The sequence below is a fragment of the Bos indicus x Bos taurus genome, chromosome 1, assembly GCF_003369695.1.
Source record: "Bos indicus x Bos taurus breed Angus x Brahman F1 hybrid chromosome 1, Bos_hybrid_MaternalHap_v2.0, whole genome shotgun sequence".
Lineage (NCBI taxonomy): Eukaryota > Metazoa > Chordata > Mammalia > Artiodactyla > Bovidae > Bos > Bos indicus x Bos taurus.
The window spans coordinates 138,199,361-138,211,445 of NC_040076.1; the positions used below are offsets into that span (position 1 = coordinate 138,199,361).

The following is a 12,085-nucleotide window of genomic DNA, read 5'->3' on the forward strand; positions in this document are numbered from 1 at the left end:
CTTTTCCATAAACAGTGAAAACATACACACAGAAAGGGAGGCTTTTTAGTTCATTCCTTATAATAAGAAAACTGATTTCTCCATGTCTCAGTGTGTTGGAAACAAACTTGAAAATGGATGAAGTCCTTTTTTTCTAATTACATTGAGCATCTCAGCAAAAGTGGCTATAATCCACTGAAAGTGAAAGTGAAAGTCACTCAGTCATGTCCGACTCTTTGCAACCCCATGGACCGTATAATCCATGGAATTCTCCAGGCCAGAATACTGGAGTGGGTAGCCCTTCCCTTCTCCAGGGGATCTTCCCAACCCAGGGATCAAACCCAGGTCTCCTGCATTGCAGGTGGATTCTTTACCAGCTGAGCCACAAGGGAAGCCCAAGAATACTGGAGTGGGTAGCCTATCCCTTCTCCAGCGGATCTTCCTGACCCAGGAATCGAACCGGGGTCTCCTGCATTGCAGGTGGATTCTTTACCAACTGAATTGGCTCAAATATTCTTCAACTGAAGCACAGAATGCCCATCACTTCTCCATGACTGAAGCTTGGTTATTCATTAGTGTTCCAGACTTATACCACTGACAGAAAGGATACACTGAAATAGTCATTATATAATATCACTAAGGATACAAAAAGGCACAACAGTTTTTCACTTCCACTTCAAAGAATACCAGAATCTGGTCACCACATTTGTTGAATGAATATCAAGTTTCTTTATTATGAAGATTTTTTCAAGCTTTCACATGGTATAAAATTCCAAATGTACAAAAATGGTTCAGTGGAAAATAAGTCTCCTTCACTCCTTGTCCTCAATCTTTGAGGCAACTACCATGACCAATGCCATGTTTCCTTGAAGACTGAATAAATGCCTGTCAGTGGATACAGTAAACACCAGAAGTTGGTTGGCAGGATTACAGATCATTTTCCTGCTTTATGCACACATGTATTTTTGTAGAATGTATGCATGTTACCTTCAATACTGGAAAAGAAGGTAGCCAAGGGTTAACTGTAAGTACGTGCCTCTGGAGTGTTCAGGAGACATACACTGGCTCTGAGGGTTCCCAGGAAAAGAGTCAATGGGAACAATGTTCCCTATTATGAAGAAGAGACCCTTTGTCTGATTAAATCAAATAACTCTCTAATTCTTCTACCTATTTCATTTTAGTTATACTTTCACTTCTGATTAGACATTCAGCTTCTCCAGACTCACCCCAGAAAATAGTGGGGAGGTACATGAAAGGAGGTGCTTATTCATTCTAAGCCTAGGATTAAGAAGCTGCATCATGATTTAGAGTCATCTTATCTGAATTTGTTCCTCACCTAGACTGATCATCTCTAGGTGTATTAAGATGAAAGCTGAGGAATGGATCTTAATGGGATGGCTTTAGCATAGTTCTGTCCTTCAAAAGCCCTGACTCCCTTGACCCTACCCCTGTTGGTGGTTACAACATAACACTTTGGAACTGGGCTATAAACCTGAGATATTCTCAGGAGGGACTGGGCTAAGGACAGCCATTTTTTTAGCTTTACAATAAAGGACCTGGACTGTTCTGGGTTTCTTTTTATTGCCTCTTTATAACTTTTCACCTCCTTTGTTCTCAAGGTCTAAGACCACCGTGTTCTTGCTGTCAATATGATTAGTTCTATCAGCAGCCCCCAGCCTCCATCTCTCCCATATTGTTTCCATGGCTGGGAGGGAAACATGCTTGTTAAGGCTTTTAAAAATCCACTGTAATACAGGCCCCAGAGCTTTCCTCGCTGTGTGGGCTTGGGGACACTTCTCCAAGGATTTGGTGGCCTTTCCTATTTAGGATCCTCATCTCATACTAAACAGACATGATACTGGGAAAAATTGTCCTGTGGAGAGAAAAGGCATTTCCATGTTAACCATGTTGAGCATATTCAGGCGAAGACCAAAGTATAGGTGCACAGTTATGGAGGGAAATATTTAGATATTTTCATGGATAAAACCAAAGGGGGAGAAAATGAAAGCTCTGAGATAAAGCACAGGAACCAGCAAAATAATGACCTCACGTAGCTAAGAGGAAGCTGGGCAGCGGCCATTCCCACATCTCTAAGAGCAACCTGCCACGCAGAGGCTGAACAACTGCACTGGCCGCTGGTTGTTTCATGTCTCTTCTAGAAAGAAGTTCCTAAGGGCCAAACCTTGTATCCTATTGCTTCAGTTTCCTTCCTGGTTCTTGGTAATTAGCCAAAGATTTATTACATAAATTGTATTACATGCTTGAGTTGACAAACTAAAAGACTAGAGCAGAAAATCAACTCCACATAATAATGTCACTGAATCTTAAATGTGATAAAAGTTTTTTTAAAAACCAGCATTCTATGCTGATAAGATTAATGTTGAAATTCACCAACTATGGCCCATGATTCCTATTAAATTATACATACTATTCTAAGTATCAAAGTAACTTCCTAGTTTATCAAAACCTTTGGTTTGTATAATAAAAAATTGACAGCTTAACAAAAAACAAATATTATGAGCCAGAATTGGAATAAACTTTAGGAATATGCATTAACTTTATCACCACCTTCACATTATCATTAGACCAGAGTTTCTGTAATTTATTATGAAAGAAAATATTCCCAAATATTGTTTTATGAATTTCATGACACAGAGTATAATAAAGTAAAATCCCCTATCTCATCTCATTCACTAATCATTTTAAGCTTAATTTTATTCTACTGTGATAACTAAAAAAGAATGCCAGATATTTCTATGCCCAAAAAAACCCCCCTCTCTCCAAACATTTATTAATCAAGTATAATGCCCATAGTCTTTTAAAAAATCTCATAGTAAATGCAGAAAGTCAATAAAAATGTAAAGGAATGTGATATTTACATTGTAATTCAAATTCACAAATTCATGAATAATGTAGATGGTAGAGTGATGCCCTCAAGAGGCACAGTAACGAATTGCAACTAAGAAAGTTTTTTAATTAAATCTAAAGTGCATATTTCCTGGACCCAGAGTTCACAGGAACTGTTAACAGTGACCTACAGACCAGATGAAGCTCATGGACTGTCAAATAACTCCTTTACTACGGGTACCAAGGCAGTAGGCTGGCATTTGAAGGTACTATGCATGCATGTGTGCATGCGTGCTGACGCTAAGTCATGTCTGACTCTTTGTGACCCTAGGACTGCAGCCCATCAGGCTCCACTGTCCATGGGATTTTCCAGGCAAGAATACTGGAGGAGTTGCCATTTTCTCCTCCAGGGGATCTTCCCGACCCAGGGATCAAACCTATATCTCCTGCATTGGAGGCAGATTCTTTACTGAGACACCTGTGAACCCAAAGATACCACACCCTCTACTTATCAACTCAAAAAGTTAGGAGTGTATCTGAAAACATGAAGAAAGTCAGATCTACTCTGATCTGTTAAGGGAACAGCATTCATAACAATACAGAAATCTTTTTAGGAGGTATTTTCTACCCATCTCTAAACCAATTTCCTAAGTTTATGACCTAGTATGTAAAGCAGAATAAAAAACATAATCTAACGAAACTGCCTGGAGAATGGGCGGTGCTTGTTAATGTGGTTTGATCACAAACCAAAGGTACAACTGCCAACACTCCCGGGAAAGGATGTAAAAATACGGGCTCAGTCTCCTGCTTCTATGTGTGCATTAAAACAACAATCAATGGTGAGCTGCTGCCCTACACAGCTAAAAGGTCAGCATTCCGAGGACCAGTTCCTTTCAGACAGCCATAGAGACAGGAAAGAGTAGGTGACAACAGAAGCATTATGATCTCATGAAAGATTCTAGAAGTTTCTAAGATCACACACCTAATATCAAATAGCTTTGCTTGGAGACTTTTCTCTCTTAAAAGTGGAATGCAAGGGCTTCCCTGATGGCCCAGAGGTTAAGAATCCACCTGCCAATGCAGGGGACATGGGTTTGATTCTAGTCCAGGAATACGCCACGTGCTGAGGAGCAACTAAAGCCTGTGTGCCACAACTAGTGAGCCCACACTCTAGAGCCTGCAAGCCGCAACTATTGAGGCCTGCGTGCCTAGAGCCCATGCTCCACAACAAGAGAAGTGACCACAATGAGAGATCAATGCAGTGCAACAAAGAACAGCTTCTGCTCACCGCAACTAGAAAAAGCCTGCTGAGCAACGAAGACCAAAGCCCAGCAACAAGACACAGCCAAAGAGAAAAAGAGAAAGAAAGAAAGAAAGAGGAATGCAAAAGAAAGCTTCTACTTAGAGAGTCCCAGTTGCAGTTGAGCTTCCCTGGTGGCTCAGATGGTAAAGAATCTGCCTGAAATGCAGGAGACCGGGTTTGATCCCTGGGTCAGGAAAATTCCTGGAGAAGGAAATGGCAACCCACTCCAGTATTCTTGCCTGGGAAATCCCAGGACAGAGAAGCCTGGTGGGCTACAGTCTATGGGGTCACAAAGAGCTGGACACGACTAAGTGACCAACACTTTTGTTTCACTTCCAGTTGCAGTTACCAGGTGGTGTCTAAGAAAACTGAAGCTCGGATTAGGAACCTGTATAATCTTAATCTCAGTTAAGAACAAGACTAGCTTTACTTACTGATCTGTTCACCTTCAAGGCTTGTGGACTTAGCCATGACACTGCACTGCCTTTCTTTGAGCATGCTAACACTCCATGAGCAGCCATATTCACAATCTTTCATAATTTCAGCAGCTCTAAAGTCAAACGTCAAAGATGGGCTCGATAAAGGACAGAAATGGTATGGACCTAACAGAAGCAGAAGATATTAAGAAGAGGTGGTAAGAATACACAGAAGAACTGTGCAAAAAAGATCTTCATGACCAAGATAATCATGATGGTATGATCACTCACCTAGAGCCAGACATTCTGGAATGTGAAGTCAAGTGGGCCTTAGAAAGCATCACTATGAACAAAGCTAGTGGAGGTGATGGAATTCCAGTTGAGCTGTTTCAAATCCTGAAAGATGATGCTGTGAAAGTGCTGCATTCAATATGCCAGCAAATTTGGAAAACTCAGCAGTGGCCACAGGACTGGAAAAGGTCAGTTTTCATTCCAATCCCAAAGAAAAGCAATGCCAAAGAATGCTCAGACTACCGCACAATTGCACTCATCTCACATGCTAGTAAAGTAATGCTCAAAATTCTCCAAGCCAGGCTTCAGCAATACGTGAACTGTGAACTTCCAGATGTTCACGCTGGTTTTAGAAAAGGCAGAGGAACCAGAGATCAAATTGCCAACATCCACTGGATCATGGAAAAAGCAAGAGAGTTCAGAGAAACATCTATTTCTGCTTTATTGACTATACCAAAGCCTTTGACTGTGTGGATCACAATAAACTGTGGAAAATTCTGAAAGAGATAGGAATACCAGACCACCTGACCTGCCTCTTGAGAAACCTATATGCAGGTCAGGAAGCAACAGTTAGAACTGGACATGGAACAACAGACTGGTTCCAAATAGGAAAAGGAGTACGTCAAGGCTGTATATTGTCACCCTGCTTATTTAACTTATATGCAGAGTACATCATGAGAAACGCTGGGCTGGAAGAAGCACAAGCTGCAATCAAGATTGCCAGGAGAAATATCAATCACCTCAGATATGCAGATGACACCACCCTTATGGCAGAAAGTGAAGAGGAACTAAAAAGCCTGTTGATGAAAGTGAAAGAGAAGAGTGAAAAAGTTGGCTTAAAGCTCAACATTCAGAAAACGAAGATCATGGCATCTGGTCCCATCATTTCATGGGAAATAGATGGGGAAACAGTGGAAACAGTGTCAGACTTTATTTTTTGGGGCTCCAACATCACTGCAGATGGTGATTGCAGCCATGAAATTAAAAGACGCTTACTCCTTGGAAGCAACGTTATGACCAAGCTAGATAGCATATTGCAAAGCAGAGACATTACTTTGCCAACAAAGGTCCGTCTAGCCAAGGCTATGGTTTTTCCAATGGTCATGTATGGATGCGAGAGTTGGACTGTGAAGAAAGCTGAGCACTGAAGAATTGATGCTTTTGAACTGTGGTGTTGGAGAAGACTCTTGAGAGTCCCTTGGACTGCAAGGAGATCCAACCAGTCCATTCTGAAGGAGATCAGCCCTGGGTGTTCTTTGGAAGGAATGATGCTAAAGCTGAAACTCCAGTACTTTGGCCACCTCGTGCAAAGAGTTGACTCATTGGAAAAGACTCTGATGCTGGGAGGGATTGGGGGCAGGAGGATAGGGGGATGACAGAGAATGAGATGGCTGGATGGCATCACCAACTCGATGGACATGGGTTTGGGTGGACCCTGGGAGTTGGTGATGGACAGGGAGGCCTGGTGTGCTGCAATTCATGGGGTCTCAAAGAGTCGGACACCACTGAGCGACTGAACTGAACTGAACTGAAAGTCAAATGTCTACAAAAGCAGGCAAATAGTGGAAAGTGTAAGAGACAGTAAGAAGGGGCAAGAATGTAGCTAACTGGAGAGGATTCTAGGATCAGCCTAAAGAAGGCCACTGCCTGCAGCTTCAGTCTGCACTGGCTGTACAGGCAGCAGCATTAGCAAATATGATCAAATCTTCTAATTTTTTTTCAAGAGAAGATGAAAAGCTCAACTTTAGGAGAGTTGTTAGGATAGCTGTCCATTTTTAAATACTGGCAGCTAATTTAGATTTTAAAAGAAACAACTCTGCAGGCCAAACCAAATGTATACAAAGTGATTATGACCAGTATATAATATGTTGTAGAGATTCTGATGATGAATGATTCCTGTCTGAGAGATTTTGGACTAGACCTTTCCTATTAAATGATTTGTCAGTTATCCTCACTGTCAAATTCATTCTACACATCCAGGCTTTCTTCAGCTCAAGTCATAATTCTTAAGTTCAGGTACTGCCAAGGTCACTAGCAAATCACTTCCCACCCAATCGTCCCCAGCCCCCTCTTCTCTCCCAATCTCCTCTCCACTTCCCTACACACTTACACACATACACAGACCCATTATTACCCATTATCTCAAGTTTGAAATGTTCAAGTTTAGTCTTTATACAACTTTTTAGGCCTTCTGTTAACTCTAAAATTCTTCACATTTCTCATTAGTTGAAGAAACTAAAATTGTATACATTCTTTACACTGTGATTTTTTAACTCTTGGGTCAGATTTAGGTCTACTCTTAATGTCTCCATAAAGAGTCAATAATTTTCATAAATGTATCATCCTGTTCTAAATGTCTTGGGTATTTCTCGTATTTAAGGTAATAAATTATTTTTTGGAGTCATAAAGTATGTTCTAAGGACACCAGAAAAGTGCCAGCACTGTTCCCATTCTTCACATAGAAGTTCATCAAAAATTATTAAGTCTAGATACTTACTTTTAAAAATTCTGGACATATAGACCATTTAAAAGGTTGATTTTTTAAAAAATAAAATAGTAGTATCAGTGTAACAATTCCTTTTATAGCTTTTATTGCATATTAAGAAGTAGAAAGAAGTTTATCACACTGATTTTAAACCAATGGGCAAAAGCTGGAAGAATTCAGAGTAGCATCAAAACCTCTAAGATAGATTACGGGATGGAACTTTGTTCTTCTCAAGTTAAGGGCTAATTTCTCAGATCACTCTTCCTTCTCCTTTCTTTTCCTCCTGTGTTTCTGATGTACACGTTTCTTATTTTCAGTTCCAACTAAGTTTTTACTGCAGCAAATTCAAATAACTTTAAGCTAAAAATGAAGATTCATCCTTATTTGTAAGAGATGTACTGTCCAATAGCATTAACAGGTTTTCTCTACCACGAAAGTTTATAGGGTTCAATTAAAATCAAAAGTAAAAAAGTAACATGTGCATCATAAATACAAGATAACTTGAGATGGGAAGCTCTGTTTGGTTTAAATGTCTACTTTGAGGGCTGTATGACTACAGACTTTGAACAACTCCTCCATGGAAAAAAGCCAAAAAAGTCAATGTTATATTTCCTTCACTTGTGGTTCAGCTGGTAAAGAATCCACCTGCAATGCAGGATACCTGGGTTCTATCCCTGGGTGGGAAGACGCCCTGAAGAAGAGAAAGGCTATCCACTCCATATTCTGGCCTGGAGAATTCCATGGACTAGTTCGTGGGGTCGCAAAGAGTTGGACACGACTGAGTGAATTTCACTCACTTTCAGTACCCTCTATTTACCTCAAATGTGAATTACCATCCATTTGCATTTCATAACATTTCTACATTTTCTTCAGGATGGACTGGTTTGATCTCCTTGCTGTGCAAAAGACTTCTCCAGCATCATAGTTGGAAAGCATCAATTCTTCAGTACTCAGCCTTCTAAAAATGCAGTTTTTATAAACAATTTTTATTTTCTTATTCAAATCCCAATCAAGTTAAGCAGAAGCAGACTTTGGTATGCATAAAAATCTTACTTTCATATAATCTACCCCATACCAGACCACCTGACCTGTCTCTTGAAAAATCTGTATGCAGGTCAGAAAGCAACAGTTAGAACTGGACATGGAACAACAGACTGGTTCCAAATAGGAAAAGGAGTACATCAAGGCTGTGTATTGTCACCCTGCTTATTTAACTTATATGCAGAGTACATCATGAGAAATGTTAGGCTGGATGAAGCACAAGCTGGAATCAAGATTGCCAGGAGAAATATCAATAACCTCAGATATGCAGATGATACCACACTTATGGCTCAAAGTGAAGAAGAACTAAAGAGCCTCTTGATGAAAGTGAAAGAGAAGAGTGAAAAAGTTGGCTTAAAGCTCAACATTCAGAAAACTAAGATCATGGCATCTGGTCCCATCATTTCATGGCAAATAGATGGGGAAACAGTGGCTGACTTTATTTTGGGGGGCTCCAAAATAACTGCAGATGGTGACTGCAGCCATGAAAGTAAAAGACGCTTACTCCTTGGAAGGAAAGTTATGACCAACCTAGACACCATGTTAAAAAGCAGAGACGTTACTTTGCCAACAAAGGTCCATCTAGTCATGGCTATGGTTTTCCCAGTAGTCATGTATGGATGTGAGAGCTGGACTATAAAGAAAGCTGAGCACCAAAGAATTGTTGCTTTTGAACTGTGGTGTTGGAGACTCTTGAGAGTCCCTTGAACTGCAAGGAGATCCAACCAGTCCATCCTAAAGGAGATCGGTTCTGAGTGTTCACTGGAAGGACTGATGTTGAAGCTGAAACTCCAATACTTTGGCCACCTGATGCAAAGAACTGACTCCTTGGAAAAGACCCTGATGCCAGGAAAGATTGAAGGCAGGAGGAGAAGGGGACGACCAAAGATGCAATGGCTGGATGGCATCACCGACTCAATGGACATGAGTTTCAGTAAACTCCAGTAGTTGGTGATGGACAGGGAGACCTGGCGTGCTGTGGTCCACGGGGTCGCAAAGAGTTGGACATGACTGAGTGACTGAACTGAACTGAACTGAACCCCATTATATTATACTCACCGGCTGAAATGCCTTTAACAATCTCATCTGAGGACACCATTCAAGCAGCTTTTCTATCTCTTATTAAATTCTTATTTTAATGCAAAGAGCAAAGTAAACAGCACTTCATAAGAGCTGCACACACACAGCAGCCAACTCAAGATTTGCATGAAATATTTTTTACTTACAATTCTTCTCCTTGTTTGGCTTTCTTGTCTGACACCAGAAAGACGGTTCCAAAACTTCCGCTGCCAAGTTTCTGTTGAAGCATGTATCTTCTCGCGATCAAGGACTTTGGACATGTGGAAACAGCTATTGATCCACTCACACACTTAGCAGCTTCTCGGAATTTCAGCATTGCTCCAAACAAGAGAGAACTGTTTGTTTGTTTACTAATGAGACTTAACTCCAAGTCTCATTCAAGTCTCCTAGGAGATGGTCAAATGCATCCAAGTAGTACTGGTCAATGCCTTAAAGAGGAAAGATCCAGAGGTCAGATCTAATAGGTGCTGAACTATTCCTAACAAAAAAATGTAAGTTTCTGATAGTGATACTGATTCCTTGATTAGTGGATTGAATGACCCAATGTTGGTTAACTTTAACTACTTGAGAAAATGTTAAAAGGTAGAGATACTGCAGATTCCAATATAAGGCAGTCTTTCACAAAAACAGAGCCTTCCCTCAGATAGCTAAATTTGGCAAAACTGAGTAACAGTCAAATTTCCCCAGATACATCCCCATGAGATGTATCTATGTTTTCCAATCAACAATCTGTTTAAGATTTTATACTCCCTGCCTACTTTTCAAAAAACATCCAAATAAAAGAACTTTATAATTCCCTAAAATACACAGATCTCCATCAAGTTTTATGTAATTCTTTCCACCTTATGTTTATTTTTTTAATATGGGCCATTTTTAAAGTCTTTGTTGAATTTGTTACAATATTACTTCTGTTTATGTTTTCAGTTTGTTGGCACAAGGCATGTGGGATCTTAGCTACTGCAGCAAGGATCAAACCTGCACCCACTGTGTTGGAAGGAGAAGGTTTAACCACTGGACCACCTGGGAAGTCCCTTATGTCTACTTTGACTAACAAATGGTGCTGCTGATGCTGCTGCTGCTAAGTCGCTTCAGTCGTGTCTGACTCTGTGCGACCCCATAGACGGCAGCCCACCAGGCTCCCCCGTCCCTGGGATTCTCCAGGCAAGAACACTGGAGTGGGTTGCCATTTCCTTCTCAAATGCATGAAAGTGAAAAGTGAAAGTGAAGTCGCTCAATCATGTACGACCCTTCGTGACCCCATGGACTGCAGCCTACCAGGCTACTCCGTCCATGGGATTTTCCTGGCAACAGTACTGGAGTGGGTTGCCATTGCATTCTCTGAACAAATGGTGAGTTAGGATTAAACCAGAAATTAGCATGACGCTGGTTTGATTTTTTTTCCTGTAGATTTTAAACCAGGATATTTGCATTTGTTTTTATAGATGTGAAGAGGGATATGGATTTGAAATGAATTTTTTCCCATCCCAAGCAAATTCTGATCCAGTTTCTGAAGTTTTTTTATTATACACACTGTGATAGAATAATCTCCCTGGATTGAAAACAACAAGTTTCACAAATGCAGTTCAAATCTAAAATTGTATTTTTATTAGCTGAATATAAATTTGTTATAGGTAAAGCTGTAATTCCTCAAGAAATTATATATGCATAGCAGAATTATGAAAAGCAGGACTGTTTCATATGAGTATTTGCATGGTAAAATCACTTTTATTTCATCAAAATGGAAAATGTTTTTCTAATAATTACGAAAAATGAGCTTCATTTTAAATTGCTAAGAAAGCATGATTTTAAACTGAATACTGGTCCTTGGAGTCAGATCAATGCCAAAGCTATAAAACAAAAACTGATTGTGCATAATGAGAAAACAAAATGTTATCTGTGTAGTTTGAGGTATATGGACAACGGGCTTCATCGGGGTGGTGGCCAATTACAAACATCCTTGGAATCCAACATAAACAAGGAAATGTCTATTTACACCACTTCCTTTCATGAAATAATGTATTAATCAGTTAAGTTTTTCCTAATGCCGGTGAGAAGGAAAACTAGTAACCAGCGAAGGATGAAAAGAAGGCAGGAAGCAAAGAAGGAAGAGAGGGAGGGAAGGAGAAGGCAAATCACCTAAGTGGCTAGGTGATCACGAAGTACTAAAACACAATGGACTGGAACTTCAGAGCTGGGGCCCATACCTGGAAATCCCGATATAACGTGGGATTATCAAGATCACAGAAAATATCAGTGAAATCTACTGATGAAAAAACAACTGGAGAACAGGACTCTCAATGTATCTTTGTTTGCTTTTGATCCCATAAAAGTGATGCTTTCTGGCCAAATGAAGCTGTTAAGAAAAGTGCATGGACTCATAACCTTTTCAACTGAAAAGACCCTTTCAGTAATCCTCCTTATTGGAGAGATGAGATAAAGGTCCCGGCCTAGGGAAGGTCAGAATAGTTCTGAGGAAGTCCAATTTCCCAGGAGCTCTCATTTGTAAATGAGCATTTAAGCCCAGCAGTGTCTCAGCAATGCGGCCAGCGCTACAGGACTCCAGACTAAGCTCCCTCCAGCCCAGTCTCTCAGTGACAATCCGCCGCCCCCTCCCCAGTCCCACGGTGGGCCGATGGTTTCATC

General features: G+C 40.5%; 1 protein-coding gene across 13 annotated transcripts in view; it reads right to left on the minus strand.

Moving 5' to 3' along the window:
* The window catches only part of NEK11 (NIMA related kinase 11), a 273,343-nt gene that overhangs the window by 260,486 nt on the left and 772 nt on the right, over positions 1-12,085 (minus strand). For 11 of the 13 annotated variants that reach the window (XM_027546332.1, XM_027546323.1, XM_027546366.1 and 8 more), the window contains exon 2: positions 9,589-9,870. In XM_027546332.1, coding sequence (XP_027402133.1) covers positions 9,589-9,702 — 114 coding nt within the window. In that variant the 5' untranslated portion in view covers positions 9,703-9,870. Of the gene's footprint in view, positions 1-9,588; positions 9,871-11,646; positions 11,796-12,085 lie in introns of all 13 variants that reach the window. The other 2 variants (XM_027546343.1, XM_027546288.1) reach the window with 1 other exon arrangement.